General features: G+C 43.4%; 1 protein-coding gene across 1 annotated transcript in view; it reads right to left on the reverse strand.

Moving 5' to 3' along the window:
* Nucleotides 1–17,664, reverse strand: part of HYDIN (HYDIN axonemal central pair apparatus protein) — a 437,603-nt gene that overhangs the window by 84,459 nt on the left and 335,480 nt on the right. The window contains exons 42-45 of the mRNA XM_082606776.1: nucleotides 17,150–17,367; nucleotides 6,320–6,457; nucleotides 4,228–4,411; nucleotides 1,705–1,846 (exon numbers count right to left, since the gene is read on the reverse strand). Coding sequence (XP_082462902.1) covers nucleotides 1,705–1,846; nucleotides 4,228–4,411; nucleotides 6,320–6,457; nucleotides 17,150–17,367 — 682 coding nt within the window. The remainder of the gene's footprint in view (nucleotides 1–1,704; nucleotides 1,847–4,227; nucleotides 4,412–6,319; nucleotides 6,458–17,149; nucleotides 17,368–17,664) is intronic.

Consider the following 17,664-nt stretch of genomic DNA (forward strand, 5'->3'; position numbering starts at 1 on the left):
AAAGAAGGAAAGAAAGGAGGAAAGGATGGCTCACATCTAGCTTTGAAAGGTCATTCAGCAAAACTGATAATTGAAGCTCAACTAAGAGGAATTCTCAACTAATCTGTATTTCTATTCCAAACTCCTTTCATAGGAGAGTGAGGCAAGGGCTGGAAATAAGCTTGATGTTAGCACTTTTAAAAAGCAACTTCCAAAGATCGTTCTGATACCAGTACAGATGAGGCCCAGCTTCCTTCCTACACTCATGTCGTAGGTTTAGATAAGAAGAAATGGTGTTTTTAAAAGCAGTCCCCACCCTGGCTAGCTCAGAGCCATGGTGCTGGAGCTGAAGGCCACATTCCTCTCTTTCCTTCTCTTTCTTTCCTTTCCAGCTATGGATTCAAACGTGTTTGCCCTGCTGCTAATGGCAGAGAGGGCACCAAGCCTGGGCACCAAGTACAAACAAGGGTGTAGGAGATAGCATTTCTGAAGATATGAAATCCATGTATTTTCATCTCTGGAAATCCCTAGCTGTTCCCGGCTGCTGTGGCTCTCTGTCCTCTGAAGCTGACTCATCATGACTTCATTACTTCGTGTGTGTGTGTGTGTGTGTGTGTGTGTGTGTGTGTGTGTGTGTGATACAAACAAGTCACTGCTGACCTCGGAGGATTAGATTTGCATTTCCTAAGTCCACTGTGAGATGAACGCCTGAAAGTAATGACATGGATGAGAAAGAAAAGCGACTCCTTTGAAATCCCAAAGCTGGGATTTTCAGACCTCTGGAGGACTGGGCACGTTTACAGTAGACCATGCAGGAGAAGGGATGAGGGTATATGTACTGCATACTGCAGAGGACATAAAAGATCTTTTGGGGCCAGTGGGAGGAGTCTGGAGGTGGAGGGAGAGGACAGAAGGGGGTTAAGTGGTAGGCAAGCATCCTGGCCTTCCCCTTCCAATGTCGGAATCCTAAGGAGGGGTAGGAAACAGACCCCCCCTCCCTTGGCATGTTTGAAGATCTGAGGGCAGAAAGGACATATTTCTCACTGCCCACCTCTATCTGAGATGGCCTGAGATAGTGGCCTAAGTCTCTTGGGTGGTGTGGAGGGGATCCAGTCGTTCCTGTGTGGTCCCCAGGGATAGGCACAGAAGGTGGCTGAGAGGACTGGCTTGGGAGCCTGCCCAGGGTCTCTGGTGAACTGCCCAGGCTGAGGATCAAGTGAGAGAGGCGGTCAGACCTCAGGGAATGGACAGCACCACCAAAGGCCAAGATGGAAGCCAGGGAAGGAGGAGAAATGGCTGAGTTATGCAAGGGCAACCACCATGCCCATGTCACAAGAATGTCCCCTGGGTCACCAGCTGTGGACACCTGAGCACAGAAGTTGATGAGCCACAGTTGTCACGGGGAGCCAGCAGGAGCCCCAGGACAGCACAGGGGCCAGAAGCCCCTCCCCTCATCACATTACATAACCTTTCCCTGAGTCCCAGCTGTCCCCAAGAAAGAAGGAAGGAGAGGAGAATGGAGACCTGGCAAGGCTGCAGCAACCAGCACCCTAGATGTGCAAGATATGTGTTTCTGCTCTCAGCAATTCGTTCTCCGGGTCTCCTGTGGCCATTGCTCCCCCGCTCCTCCACCCCGATGACCTCGGTGTCTGGGGTAGGACGTGCGCCTGACAGAAGCTGCTCCCTGGGGCTGCGCTTCCGTTCTGACAAGCCCCTGGCACTGACCTTCTCTTCCTCTCCCGGAGGGCCTGCTGGACCTCTCGATTGAACACTCTTTTCTCCTCCTCCGTCAAGGCATCATATTCTTCCTCATCCATGTTTTGCAGACGCTCCTTCTCTCTCTGAAGCGCTTCCCTGCGTTTGTGCTCTGTCGGGGGAACAAACAGGAAGGTGGGGAAAACTCACTCAGCAGCTTTGGCTGCAGGGTCCCCCTGTGGTTTAGCTCTCAGCCTAAACAGGCTGCGGAGGGTGTGTGACAGTGAGAGGTGGCTGGTGCCACAGGCGGCATTCCTAATTGCTGGTGCAGTTTCCTGCATTCACACAGTTCCCAAATTGGTTTCCATCTGTGGCAGGCTGAATAGAGGCCCCAAAGAGGTCCCCGTCCTAATACCCAGAACCTCTGAATATGCTACCTTACATGGCAGAAAGGACTCTGCAGATGTGATTATATTAAGGACCTTGAGTTGGGGAGATTATCCTGGATTATCTGAGTGGGCCTAATACAATCACAGAGACCCACTAGAGGGAGGCAGGAGGGTCAGGCCCAAAGAAGATGTGACAAAGAAGCAGAGGGAGAGAAGTAGATGTGACAGTGGAGGCAGGGGTCAGAGAGCTGAGAGGCAGGGACCAGGAGCCAAGAAATACAGGTGGCCTCTAGAAGCTGGAAAAGGCAAGGGAAAGGATTCTCCCCTAGAGCCTCCAAAGGAACGTGGCTCTACTGACACCTCAATTTTAGGACTTCTGACCTCCAGAACTGTAAGATAATAAATAAATAAAACTGTAAGAAAATAAAACGGTAAGATAATAAATAACTGTAAGATAATAAAACTGTAAGATAATAATAAAACTGTAAGATAATAAATCTGATAATAAAACTGTAAGATAATAAATAAATAAGATAATAATAAACAGAGATTTATTACTTACTTCACCAAGTTTGAAGTAATTTGTTATAGGAGCAAGAGTAACATACCACCCACTGACTTTACCTATTATTAACATATGCCACCAAAGTGCTTAGGGCGAAACAACCACCTGCAGACCAAGGGGAGCCGCCTTCCACACCCTACAGGTCCTGAAGTGTGGTTCACACTCGGCACGAAGGCACTCGGCTTCTTCTGCACCCTCACCAGCATCACATTCTCACCTGACATTTCTGTAAGGTTGAGCTTTGGGCTCGGAGATCTACATCCTGAGTTCTTTCTCTGACACTTACCGAGGGATAGTAACAGGTCAGAATGATAATTCCTCCTTCATAGGGCTGTTGTGGAGATCAAATAAGCAATTGTGTAAGGCACCTAGCCCAGCGCCTGGCACATTCATAAATGTTCAATAAAAATTAGATTTTAATATAATAATATTGCTACTGTACGCTCCCTCAGGATTTTTAAAAATGATTCAGGGAATAGGAGCCCATATGGAAACTGTGAAAAACTAAAACTTCAATCTACAGATGACTGAGAGAATGAAAAGAGATACTTTTTTCCAAAAGTTGATCACTGAGGGGAAACGAGCTTTCTGGAAAACTAGGAATCTAGAGGTTGAAATACTGCTGAGAGATGCCTGGTCATTCTTTCTAATTTTTCTCTGCATGAGAATAAAAGGAAGCAATCTTTGCGTTCTGTTTAAGAACTAAGAGAGCTCAGTGTTTGCAAATGTTTCCTTAAATGGAAAAGCATTATGATTGGTGTAGATTGTTCTAGAAGAGAGAAGTAAGGCTGAGTTAGGTAGGGCAGTGATGCGGCCAGCTCGGTCTGCTTCTGACTCAACCGGGAACTTAAGCTAACATTACTTTCTTTGTGTGTGTGTATGTATTTTTCAATCGTTGAAAATTTTTTCCACACCACTGATGTAATGACAAAAAAGAAAAGTGTTCAGAGTTACACAGACCTTACTGATTTGCGATGTGACCTTACACAAGACTTTGGATACCTCTGAGCCTCATTTTCCTCATCTGTAGAATTAGGGCAGCAATCTTCATAGGGTTGCTGTCAGGATTAAATGACCCAAAGTGTCATTTAAAAACATTTACAGTGTACACCATGTCTGCTGCAGTGCCTGGTACACAGTAGGCTAAAATGTAGAAATTGTTTCATAAAGTGATCAGCACCTCTGGTCTTGCAGGAAATGCACAGTTGACTTAAACAAAACCGACAAGCTAATGCATCAGCTGAGTCAGGATGGGACCTGTGATCGGGTCCCCTCAGCTAGGCTGTAATTACAGAGAAGATGAAGGGATGCAGTGTGATGTCGGGGGAAAGAGGAAGGGGCCTGCAGTCAGAAGACCTGGGTTCATCCTTCCTTCTATAATCTCTCAACAGGTCACTTGTGTCTCAGTTTGCTCACATGCAAAGTAGAAATAAGAACTCCCAGCCACCTTCCAGGGCAGAGGTGGGGTGCCAATGAGATGGCAAATGTAATAGTTTCATGTAAACCACGGCATGGAAGGACTGTAAAAAGCCTAGAGCTCTGTTTAAAGGAAAGACCTGTAGGGCTTGGGACGGACAGCCTAGGAGGGTATGGGCTTGCCTTCTTGCTCCTTTTTGGCCTCCTCCTGTGCCTTCATGGCTGCATAATCTTGGGCCACGTTGATGACATAGATATGCTCCCGGGTGCCAATGGCCTTCAGCAGGCAGAGGAGAGCCGCAGCCGCATTCCGAGCAAAGAGCGTCTCCAGGCTGTCAAACACCACTCCTCGGTAGCAGTCACTCAGCTGAAACCAGAGAGCAGAGACAGTTACTGTGGCCACAAGATCATCTGTTCTCTAAGGAGAAAAGTTGCTTGTTCTTTTGTTGGTGCTTTTACTGGTTCTGCAGACCTAATGGGTCCGGATGAAAATCCCATTCAACTGCCCGTCCACCTGCTAGACTCCAGGGGCTGTAATTAAATAAGAGAGAAAAATAAAAACATTTTAGCAGTCATGAAAGATCTTTTTTTTTTTTTTTTTGCGGTACGCGGGCCTCTCACTGTTGTGGCCTCTCCCGTTGCGGAGCACAGGCTCCGGACATGCAGGCCCAGCATCCATGGCTCATGAACCCAGCCGCTCCGCGGCATGTGGGATCTTCCCGGACTGGGGCACGAACCTGTGCCCCCTGCATCGGCAGGCGGACTCTCAACCACTGCGCCACCAGGGAAGCCCATCATGAAAGATCTTTACCATACATATTTGTAGAGTAAAGGATTTATTCTGTCTCTATAGAGATAAAGAAAACAAACTAAATGTTAAAGCGAGGGTCTGGGAAGATCCATGAAGTACAGGGAAGGAAGATGCAAAGGAAAGGTGTCCCCATGCAGCAGGGGCAGCTGTAGCAGATGCGCCATTTGTATCTTCCTTAGTGGTATTCCTGCCTTGGAGTGTAATGGTTTTGATAACATTAACTATTGTAGAACAGCCTTGGCTGTGCTGCAGTGTTACTTAAAGTGTAGTGCACAGACTAGCCACCATTGGCTAGGAACTGATTACTACCAGTTTTTGACGAGACAAGAATCTTGTGTCAGAAAATCAACTACTACAATCGGTAAATACACTATTTCGTTTAGCTGTTGTTTTTCTTTTTTTTTGCCTTGTAGGAAGACTTTGTCAATAAAGGAAGCAGTGCAAGTTCTGCATCTCATCAGAGGCCAGTACTTTGAGTAGCACAGCTCTCCTGGCTTACTTTGGGCTTTACCAATGATTCTCAGCCTTTATCTGGGTGCATGAAACACATGCACACTTACTAGACCACTTAGCTCAAATCACCTGAGAGCAACAGTACCTTTAATGCAGTAGCGAGTTCAAACCTTAACAAGAATCATTTCTGGTGATGACATTCCTCCTCTTCCGGGAACCTCAAGTCTAATTTTGTTATATTTAAATGCGCAATTAATAGTGTGGCCCATTTTCAAAAACCAAAGCAAACACAGAACTCTAGGACACGGTGAACAATTTAGTTCTCTGTAAAGCATAAGCAGCAAACCCTCCCAAATCCTGCAGATCTAGTTTTCTTTTAACTGTACACCACTTATGAAAAATGAAAACAAAAAGAAATAGTTATTGTGTTTCTGATTTTAACAGCAATATATCATTATAAAATAATTCAGAAATGTATGAAGATTATAAACCTATAATCTTGCTATTCAAAGATAACCACAGTTAACATGTACTTTAAGTGTTTTTACTATGTGTATGATATACATTTGTAAATTTTTTAGAGAAATATAATTGTGCTTTACATACTATTTCATAATCTGCTTTTTTCAGTTAATAACATATTGAAAACTTACCTTTACCACAGTTAACATAGCTCCAAATTCTAACTTTTCATGGCTCCACGTTATAATTTTTAACATACCACTGTAGGGCTGTACCATGAGTCTGTCTTTGTGTGTGTGTGTTTTGAAGGCACTACCTTCTGCCCACTGGTCCTTTAAGGTGAGTGGCTTCAGGCAGCAGACTGAGCCAGGGTCAGAGACTGACAAGGGCTGTGTCAAAAGGACAAAAGAGGGTGAAGAAACCCATCTTTCCTCTCCAAGACCCCTGGGTTCTGAGCTGCTGTGGGTGGATGATGGCTCAGAATCTCAGCTCACAGCATGGGGACGATGTGTAAGCCCTGCATCTCTGTGCAGGTGGGTGTGGACGTACCTGAATACGCTCGGCCAGGATCTGAGTGAAGAGCTCCTCAGGGAGCACGCAGCTCACAAGCCCGGTATCACCTCCAATACTGGCGCTGAGGCTGAGCCGGCGCTGCGCAGGTCCCGAGGGGAGAGGGCTGGAGGAAATCTGTTCAGAGAAAGAAGGATCAGGAGTTAGAACCCAGCTTGGTGTTCCAACAACTCGTACACTTACGAGCCACGTTACCTCGGAAAAATCATCTCATCTCTCTGGGTCTCATTTCCCCATCTGTAAAATGGGGATTGCACTGTAAAATGGAAGATTCCTATCTCACTTAAAGAACTGCTGTAACCTTCAAGCAGGAACACTGTGGAAGGTGCTTTATATGTGTACCGAACAGCAAACATTTGTTCATGCATTCAACAAATATTTATTGACCACTTTTGATGCACCAGGGACCCCTCTAGTACCAGGGATACAACCACAAACAAGGTTGGCAGTGTTGCTGCCCACATGGTCCTTGTGTTCAAATGGGGGGTGGGAGACAGAAAAGGAGCACATGAATATACAAATCACTGATATAATATCAGATAGTGATGAGTGCAAGGAAGAAAACAATCAGTTAAGGGAATAAAGAACCATGACAGGGTTTAACAATGGCTATTTAGAGATCAGATCCTGAGAGACAGGTCTTTCTGAAAGGGAACAGCAAGGTCCCTCATCATGAGTGTGCTGTGTGTGTGTGGGAAGCACACAGGAGCACAGGGCGACTGCAGATGAGTGAGCAATGGGGAAGATGGTCAGGCTTAAAGTCGAAGATACAGTCAGGCCAGGACATGCAGGGCTTGTAGGACGGGAAGGAATTTGGATTTTATTCCAAGTATTATGGGAAGTTGTTGGCATGTTTGAGGCAGATAAATGATCCTGTTTTGCTTTTTAAAAGACCACTCTACCTGCACAAGGTAACAAGAGTGAAGCAGGAAGATTAGTTAGTTAGATATCTCTGTGGTCAAGGCAGCAGATGATGGCGGCAGGGACAAGGACAGTCATGGTGGAAGTGGCTGATACAGGGTATATTCTGGAAGTAGAGCCAATAGGATTTGGGATGGGATATGAAAGAAAGAGAGGCATCAAGCATGACTCCTTGAGTTTTGACCTGTGCAAGCTAGAAAGTGGTGAAGTTATTTATTAAGACAGGAAAGACTGAAGGAAGAACATTTGCCTTCTCTTGTTTTTTTTGGGGGGGGCAAGTAAGTGTCAATTTTTGGACATATAAATTTTGAGACATCTCGAAGCCATTCAGTAGAGATATTTAATGTGAGTTTGGATATATGAACCTGAGCGTGGGGAGAAATTAGGGCTGGAGATAGAAATTTAAGAGTCATAAGGATACTGAAAATATATTTAAGAAATGAAGTGGATGAGATCATCTATAAAGAAAAGAGTAGATAACTTAGTCCTAGCCTACTCTGAAAACCTAGGAATCTGGAGGAGATGGAGAAACTGGAGGAGTGGAGGGAGTCATTAATGAGGTAGATGGGAAAGTAGAAGCGTATGGTGTTCTGAAATCCAAGTAAAGAGAGCGTTTCCAGGAGGAGGGGGTTATCAGCTGCCAAAGAAGTCATGTGAGGTGAGGACAGAAAACTGGCCACTGGATTGGACAAGATGAATGCCAATGACCTTGAGAAGAGTAGCCAGTGGAGTGGTGAGGACAAAGGCTCACTGGAATAGGTGGAAGAGAGAATGGTGGTGAGGACAAGGAGGCAATCATCCAGCAACCCTTTGGAGGAATAGCTATGGAGAGGAGCTGAGAGATGAGGTAATACCAGTAGGGGGATCTGGAGCTGTGGGAAAGTATTTTAAAGATGGGAGGTAATAGAGCATGCATAGACCATGATAGGAAGGATTCAACAGACAGGGGAGCAAAAACAAATGAGAGAGAGGACACAACTGCAGGGATTGAGCCCGTGAATGAGAGAGAAGGGGTGGAGTCCAGTGCCCATGTGCAGGGGTAGGCTTTGGATGAGAGCAGGGGCAGTTACTCAGGTGCAGGGAAGGCATAGCACCAGGTGAGAATGAAGGCGGGCTGGTAGGTTTGGTGGTGGGAGGATAAGGTGGTTGTCTTCTGGTCGTTGCTGTGCCCTCCATGAAGTCAGAAGAGAGATCAGTAGCTGAGAATGAGAAAGAGGAAAGTGTCTCAGAGGTTTGGAGAGTGGTAATGGCAATAACACAGCTATCTTGAAGAGATGGAGGGCAAATGTACTAGGGCAGATCTGAGGGTCCACTTGAGATTTGTGGTCTTAAATTTATTTATTTAATTTTATTTATTTTTTTATACAGCAGGTTCTTATTAGTCACCCATTTTATACACATCAGTGTATACATGTCAATCCCAATCGCCCAATTCATCACACCACCACCCCCCCCCCCCCGCTGCTTTCCACCCTTGGTGTCCATACGTTTGTTCTCTACATCTGTGTCTCAATTTCTGCCCTGCAAACCAGTTCATCTGTACCATTTTCTAGGTTCCACATATATGCATTAATATACAATATTTGTTTTTCTCTTTCTCACATACTTCGCTCTGTATGACAGTCTCTAGATCCATCCACGTCTCTACAAATGACCCAATTTCGTTCCTTTTTATGGCTGAGTAATATTCCATTGTATATATGTACCACATCTTCTTTATCCATTTGTCTGTTGATGGGCATTCAGGTTGCTTGCATGACCTGGCTATTGTAAATAGTGCTGCAATGAACACTGGGGTGCATGTGCCTTTTTCAATTATGGTTTTCTCTGGATATATGCCCAGTAGTGGGATTGCTGGATCATATGGTAATTCTATTTTTAGTTTTTTAAGGAATCTCCATACTGTTCTCCATAGTGGCAGAATCAACTGACATTCCAACCAACAGGGCAAGAGAGTTTCCTTTTCTCCACACCCTCTCCAGCATTTGTTGTTTGTAGATTTTCTGATGATGTCCATTCTAACTGGTGTGAGGTGAGACCTCATTGTAGTTTGGATTTGCATTTCTCTAATAATTAGTGATGCTGAGCAGCTTTTCATGTGCTTCTTGGCCATCTGTATGTCTTCTTTGGAGAAATGTCTCTTTAGGTCTTCTTCCCATTTTTGGATTGGGTTGTTTGTTTTATTAATATTGAGCTGCATGAGCTGTTTATATATTTTGGAGATTAATCCTTTGTCCATTGATTCGTTTCCAAATATTTTCTCCCATCCTGAGGGTTGTCTTTTCATTTTGTTTATTGTTTCCTTTGCTGTGCAAAAGCTTTGAAGTTTCATTAGGTCCCATTTGTTTATTTTTGTTTTTATTTCCATTACTCTAGGAGGTAGATCAAAAAAGATCTTGCTGTGATTTATGTCAAAGAGTGTTCTTCCTATGTTTTCCTCTAAGAGCTTTATAGTGTCTGGTCTTACATTTAGGTCTCTAATCCATTTTGAGATTATTTTTGTGTATGGTGTTAGGGAGTGTTCTAATTTCATTCTTTTACATGTAGCTGTCCAGTTTTCCCAGCACCACTTATGGAAGAGACTGTCTTTTCTCCACTGTATATCCTTGCCTCCTTTGTCATAGATTAGTTGACCATAGGTGCGTGGGTTTATCTCTGGGCTTTCTATCCTGTTCCATTAATCTATGTCTCTGTTTTTGTGCCAGTACCATATTGTCTTGATTACTGTAGCTTTATAGTATAGTCTGAAGTCAGGGAGTCTTGATTCCTCCAGCTCCATTTTTTTCCCTCAAGACTGCTTTGGCTATTCGGGGTCTTTTGTGTCTCAATACAAATTTTAAGATTTTTTGTTCTAGTTCCATAAAAAATGCCATTGATGATTTGATAGGGATTGCATTGAATCTGTAGATTGCTTTGGGTAGTATAGTCATTTTCACAATATTGATTCTTCCAATCCAAGAACGTGGTATATCTCTCCATCTGTTGGTATCATCTTTAATTTCTTTCATCAGTGTCATATAGTTTTCTGCATACAGGTCTTTTGTCTCCCTAGGTAGGTTTATTCCTAGGTATTTTATTCTTTTTGTTGCAATGGTAAATGGGAGTGTTCCCTTAATTTCTCTTTCAGATTTTTCATCATTAGTGTATAGGAATGCAAGAGATTTCTGTGCATTAATTTTGTATCCTGCAACTTTACCAAATTCATTGATTAGCTCTGGTGGTTTTCTGGTGGCATCTTTAGGATTCTCTATGTAGAGTATCATGTCATCTGCAGACAGTGACAGTTTTATTTCTTCTTTTCCAATTTATATTCTTTTTATTTCTTTTTCTCCTCTGATTGCCATGGCTAGGGCTTCCAAAACTATGTTGAATAATAGTGGCGAGAGTGCACAACCTTGTCTTGTTCCTGATCTTAGAGAAAATGCTTTCAGTTTTTCATGCTTGAGAATGGTGTTTGCTGTGGGTTTGTCAGATATGGCCTTTATTATGTTGAGATAGGTTCCCTCTATGCCCACTTTCTGGAGTTTTTATCATAAATGGGTGTTGAATTTTGTCAAAAGCTTTTTCTGCATCTATTGAGATGATCATATGGTTTTTATTCTTCAATTTGTTAATATGGTGTATCACGTTGATTGATTTGTGTATATTGAAGAATCCTTGCATTCCTGGGATAAATCCCACTTGATCATGGTGTATGATCCTTTTAATGTGTTGTTGGATTCTGTTTGCTAGTATTTTGTTGTGGATTTTTGCATCTATATTCATCAGTGATATTGGTCTGTAATTTTCTTTTTTTGTAGTATCTTTGTGTGGTTTTGGTATCAGGGTGATGGTGGCCTCATAGAATGAGTTTGGGAGTGTTCCTTCCTCTGCAATTTTTTGGAAGAGTTTGACAAGATGGGTGTTAGCTCTTCTCTAAATGTTTGATAGAATTCACCTGTGAAGCCATCTGGTCCTGGACTTTTGTTTGTTGGAAGATTTTAAATCACAGTTTCAATTTCATTACTTGTGATTGGTCTGTTCATATTTTCTTTTTCTTCCTGGTTCAGTCTTGGAAGGTTATACCTTTCTAAGAATTTGTCATTTCTTCCAGGTTGTCCATTTTATTGGCATAGAGCTGCCTGTAGTAGTCTCTTAGGATGCTTTGTATTTCTGCAGTGTCTGTTGTAACTTCTCCTTTTTCATTTCTAATTTTATTGATTTGAGTCCTCTCCCTCTTTTTCTTGATGAGTCTGGCTAATGATTTATCAATTTTTTTTATCTTCTCAAAGAGCCAGCTTTTAGTTTTATTGATCTTTGCTATTGTTTTCTTTGTTTCTATTTCATTTACTTCTGATCTGATCTTTATGATTTTTTTCCTTCTGCTAACTTTGGGTTTTGTTTGTTCTTCTTTCTCTAGTTCCTTTAGGAGTAAGGTTAGATTGTTTATTTCAGATCTTTTTGTTTCTTGAGGTAGGCTTGTATAGCTATAAACTTCCCTCTTAGAACTGATTTTGCTGCATCCAATAGGTTTTGGGTCGTCGTGTTTTCATTGTCATTTGTCTCTAGGTATTTTTTGATTTCCTCTTTGATTTCTTCAGTGATCTTTTGGTTATTTAGTAGCGTATTGTTTGGCTTCCATGTGTTTGGTTTTTTTTACATTTTTTTCCTTGTAATTCATTTCTAATCTCATAGCATTGTGGTCAGAAAAGATGCTTGATATGATTTCAATTTTCTTAAATTTACTGAGGCTTGATTTGTGACCCAAGATGTGATCTATCCTGGAGAATGTTCTGTGCACACTTGAGAAGAAAGTGTAATCTGCTGTTTTGGGATGGATAAATCTGGTCTATTGTGTCATTAAAGCTTCTGTTTTCTTATTTATTTTCATTTTGGATGATCTGTCCATTGGTGCAAGTGAGGTGTTAAAGTCCCCCACTATTATTGTGTTACTGTCGACTTCTTTTATAGCTGTTAGCAGTTGCCTTATGTATTGAGGTGCTCCTATGTTGGGTGCATACATATTTATAATTGTTATATCTTCTTCTTGGATCGATCCCTTGATCATTATGTAGTGTCCTTCCTTGTCTCTTGTAACATTCTTTATTTTAAAGTCTATTTTATCTGATATGAGTATTGCTACTCCAGCTTTCTCTTGATTTCCATTTGCATGGAATATCTTTTTCCATCCCCTCACTTTCAGTCTGTATGTGTCCCTAGGTCTGAAGTGGGTCTCCTGTAGACAGCATATATATATGGGTCTTGTTTTTGTATCCATTCAGCAAGACTGTGTCTTTTGGTTGGAGCATTGAATCCATTCACGTTTAAGGTAATTATCAATATGTATGTTCCTATGACCATTTTCTTAATTGTTTTGGGTTTGTTTTTGTAGGTCCTTTTCTTCTCTTGTGTTTCCCACTTAGAGAAGCTCCTTTAGCATATGTTGTAGAGCTGGTTTGGTGGTCTGAATTCTCTTAGCTTTTGCTTGTCTGTAAAGCTTTTCATTTCTCCATCGATTCTGAATGAGATCCTTGCCAGGTAGAGTAATCTTGGTTGTAGGTTCTTCCCTTTCATCACTTTAAGTATATCATGCCCTCCCTTCTGGCTTTTATGAGTTTCTGCTGAGAAATCGGCTGTTAACCTTACGGAAGTTCCCTTGTATGTTATTTATCGTTTTTCCCTTGCTGCTTTCAATAAATTTTCCTTGTCTTTAATTTTTGCCTGTTTGATTACTATGTGTCTCGGCTTGTTTCTCCTTGGGTCTATCCTGTGTGGGACTCTCTGGGCTTCCTGGATTTGGTGGCTATTTCCTTTCCCATGTTAGGGAAGTTTTTGACTATAATCTCTTCACATATTTTCTCTGGTCCTTTCTCTCTCTCTTGTCCTTCTGGGACCCCTATAATGCGAATGTTGTTGCATTTAATGTTGTCTCAGAGGTCTCTTAGGCTGTCTTCATTTCTTTTCATTCTTTTTTCTTTATTCTGTTGTGCAGCAGTGAATTCCACCATTCTGTCTTCCAGGTCACTTATCCATTCTTTCGCCTCAGTTATTCTGCTATTGATTCCTTCTAGTGTAGTTTTCATTTCAGTTATTGTATTGTTCATCTCTGTTTGTTTGTTCTTTAATTCTTCTAGGTCTTTGTTAAACATTTCTTGCATCTTCTCGATCTTTGCCTCCATTCTTTTTCCGAGGTCCTGGATCATCTTCACTATCATTATTCTGAATTCTTTTTCTGGAAGGTTGCCTATCTCCACTTCATTTAGTTGCTTTTCTGGGGTTTTATCTTGTTCCTTCATCTGGTACATAGCCCTCTGCCTTTTCATCTTGTCTATCGTTCTGTGAATGTGGTTTTTGTTCCACAGGTTGCAGGATTGTAGTTCTTCTTGCTTCTGCTGTCTGCTCTCTGGTGGATGAGGCTATCTAAGAGGCTTATGCACGTTTCCTGATGGGAGTGACTGGTGGTGGGTAGAGCTGACTGTTGCTCTGGTGGGCAGAGCTCAGTAAAACTTTAATCCACTTGTCTGCTGATGGGTGGGGCTGGGTTCCCTCCCTGTTGGTTGTTTGGCCTGAGGCGACCCAACACTGGAGCCTACCTGGGCTCTTTGGTGGGGCTAATGGCAGACTCTGGGAGGGCTCACGCCAAGGAGTACTTCCCAGAACTTCTGCTGCCAGTGAGCTTGTCCTCAGTGTGAGCCACATCCAGCCCCCGCCTCTGCAGGAGACCCTCCAACACCAGCTGGTTCAGTCTCCCCTGGGGTCACTGCTCCTTCCCCTGGGTTCTGACGCGCACACTACTTTGTGTGTGCCCTCCAAGAGTGGAGTCTCTGTTTCCCCCAGTTCTGGCGAAGTCCTGCAATCAAATCCCAGTGGTCTTCAAAGTCTGATTCTCTAGGAATTCTTCCTCCCATTGCCAGACCCCCAGGTTGGGAATCCTGACGTGGGGCTCAGAAACTTCACTCCAGTGGGTGGACTTCTTCCGTATATGTGTTCTCCAGTCTGTGAGTCACCCACCCAGCAGTTATGGGATTGATTTTACTGTGATTGTGCCCCTCCAACCGTCTCATTGTGGCTTCTCCTTTGTCTTTGGATATGGGGTATCATTTTGGTGAGTTCCAGTGTCTTCCTGTCGATGACTGTCCAGCAGTTAGTTGTGATTCTGGTGTTCTTGCAAGAGGGAGTGAGAGCATGTCCTTCTTCTCCGCCATCTTGGTTCCAATCTCTGTGGTCTTAAATTTAAATTAAGACCATTCAGGAAAGATGAAAGTTTTCTCTACCTACGTTCAACTGCCCTACATGGAGGAGGTGGAGAATTGAGAGTACGATGAAGGGGAAGGGAAAAGGGAGCACCTATAGTGATGGACCATGAATCCAAACTGAGTAAGAAAGGAAATGAAGGGGTCAGTCGGCAGTGAAGATGTGAATTGGAGGTTTCATTGGGACCCATTATTTACCAGAATAAGTCATCCGGAAAGTTAGAAGATGGTTGTCAAAAAGTAGGATGTGTGATGTAGAGATCACGAGTCTACAGGTCACAGTGAATAAGGTCTAGAATATGACCACGGTAGTGAGTAGCTAAGGAGACCATGGAATTGAAGAGTCAGGGTGATGGATTAAATATTCAAAAGATTAGGATTTCAAACTGGTGTTTTCCTGGAACAAGGTGATTTATAAATAAATAACCTTATATTACAGGTCATTTCTTCATCATGTGACATAGTACACATTTCTTCCCATTTGCACCATGACTAAAATTTCCTTCATTGAAGAGTTCATGCTTTAGGAGAGCTTCAAGAAAACCAAACAGCCATCTCTAGGAAAAGCACTCTGACAAGGCGACAGCTGTCCAAACCACCTGATCCTGTAACACTGGAGCAATGCTGGCAGACACATGTGCAGTGCGGGCGGGGGAAGGTCTTTGAACTCTGATTTCTACTGTGATATTGAACAGGTTTTAAGTTGCTATTTAGATAGGAGTCAGAATTGGGATTTTCTGCTGCCTTTGATATGTTCTAAAAAGCTTCCCTTTACTATCCAGATTGGCAGAAACAAACCAAAGAAAATCATTTCCCATGATACCCTATTTAATAGAAATATATGGGTTCAGTTCATCCATAAACATCTAAGTAAAGAATATTATATTAGGTCTTGGAGAAGAGGATTAAAAGGATGATGCTCCAAAAGAAACTGAGTCAACGGTTTCAGTTTTCAAGGTGCTAGAAGAACATGCCACTGAAGTGAAGATCATGTGACATCATCTGGCATAAATCCAACCCATGGATGCCCCATCCAACCAGCATACCTCCTCTTACGTGAAGACCTTCACCTCCACTCTGTCCACACGCCCCATCCGGTGCTCCACCATCTACTTGCCCCACCAACCCTCCATTCACCTGCCCCATCCAACACGTGTGATTCTCCTCTCCTCTGCTGCATTCACCTCAGCAACCTTCTCTGAAATGTCTACCTCTCCCGTTCCCCCTATACAGCACTCTCAGACTGAAGCAAGACCCACAGACCCTTTCACTCTTCCTATTTCTCCCATTGTATTGTCCGTCTTTTAATTCCTTCTCTACCTAGGCCAGATTTCCTATACTGATGCGACTCTCAACTCCCTTGACCCTTGTTCTGAGCACACCCCCCACACCTGCAATGATGACAACTTCTCTCTCTGCCTCTGAATAAGGGCTGCCAGGGGCTGCTTAGGGAAATCTTACAACCATGAAGTTATGGCTTCACATCTTGCCTGGGCCATCAGCACTCTCAACTATCTTTTCTTTTGTCCACCACCAATTTCTGGTTCTGTCTTCGCAGTGGACACATCAGTGCTTTCTTTACTGTTCTTCTCAAGCATGCCATGCAACCCAACTTCCTCAACACTGCCCGCAAAGACCATGCATCCTGCATACATCTTAGGGCTATTCAGCAAGACCTTCTCCAACCTCCATTTTCCACCTTGCTACCCCTACAAGTAGCTGTATCTATTTTCACCTTTATTGACTCTAGAGGAAGATGGCTCCCAACTCCCTCAACTATGCTTAATCCTGCCCTCCCTGTTTCCTCCTGGAATCTCATTCCCTCTTGGGTAGATCATCACCTTATACTTCTCCAGGAGCTATCTTAATAGACCTCCTTGTGCCTCCACCTCCTTTCAGAGAAAGAACTCATTGACTCTGGGTTTGCTCCTCTAATGACTACTTGATCTTTTTTCCCTTTTCTTCAAATATCTTAGAAGCCTATACTCATTTGACTTGGCTTTCCCACTCACAACTCATCACCCACCTGTCTCTCACTGCACCACCCACTGTCTCTGACTTCAGCACCTGCTATTCATCTCACCTGCTGAGATTGTTTTTGAAGTCCCTCGGCATGTGACTCAAACTCTCTGGCTTCTTTATGACTTTCCAAGACTCCCCTGCAGCTCTCCCACAACTTACATTCATGGTTCCATCCTTGACATGCCTTTAGTAGTAGTCTGAGCCATATGAAATTGCTGCAATAGAGTTCCTGAGTGGTTGAATATTGGCAGTTTCATATGGTTCAACCTAATTCTTTTTACACACCTCTTTTATCACCAATCTCTTTTTATTACATATATTTGAGTGTGTGGTTATCACCCTTATCAGACTCTTAGTGCAGCTTGAGTAAAAGAATTTTGCTTTATTTATCTTCACTTTGCCAGCACCCAACCCAATACCTATAACATTAAAGGCACTTGTTTCACACCTGCTAGATGAACACTCCGTTCAGGAGTGGTACAGGGACAGTACTTAGGCCTGACTGGCAAGGGCACCTGTAGGAATGAAGTTGTGCTAACCTGGATGCAAGATGCTGAGGAGGAGGAGAAAAAAGAGAAGAGGGGGAGCAGGGAGGAAAAATCCCAACCTTCCTTCCGGGAGCCCTGATTTGTACCTGTGGTGTTTCGGACGAGTGCTGGTGATGCTGCTTCTGAGACACAGAGCTGTGGCTGTCTGCTTTGCCTTTGGTGATAAGCACGCTCCCACGCACAGGCCTGGCAGGTTTAATTTCGGGAGTTACCAGAGTAGATTCTGAAGTTAACTTCCCCAGGGTCTCACTGCTCAGTCGTATCTGTCCCACGGCATTTTGGCTCAAAGCAGCAGCCTCCTGGGCTACACAGAGATAGAGGGTTTATATTAAAAGTCACCTTAGGATAATAAGGAAATAATAGCGAGGATGGCAAGTTGAAATGTACTGTGATTCTTTTGAAGACTACAAAGCCATCTCCACCTGCAGCTGGCTTAGCAGGCTGAGAGAAGAGGCTCTACCCACTGAGGATGGATGATGACGACGGGTGTGTGCAGAGCCTGGCCTGGAGCCCCGGGCTCTTCACTGCTCATCTTCCCAGGGGATCCCACGATACTCTCCCCCACTTTCTCTTCCAACCCAGAGGGTAATCATTTCTGAAA

This window comes from Mesoplodon mirus (assembly GCF_964341445.2).
Source record: "Mesoplodon mirus genome assembly, chromosome: 19".
In the NCBI taxonomy this organism is placed as follows: Eukaryota; Metazoa; Chordata; class Mammalia; order Artiodactyla; family Ziphiidae; genus Mesoplodon; species Mesoplodon mirus.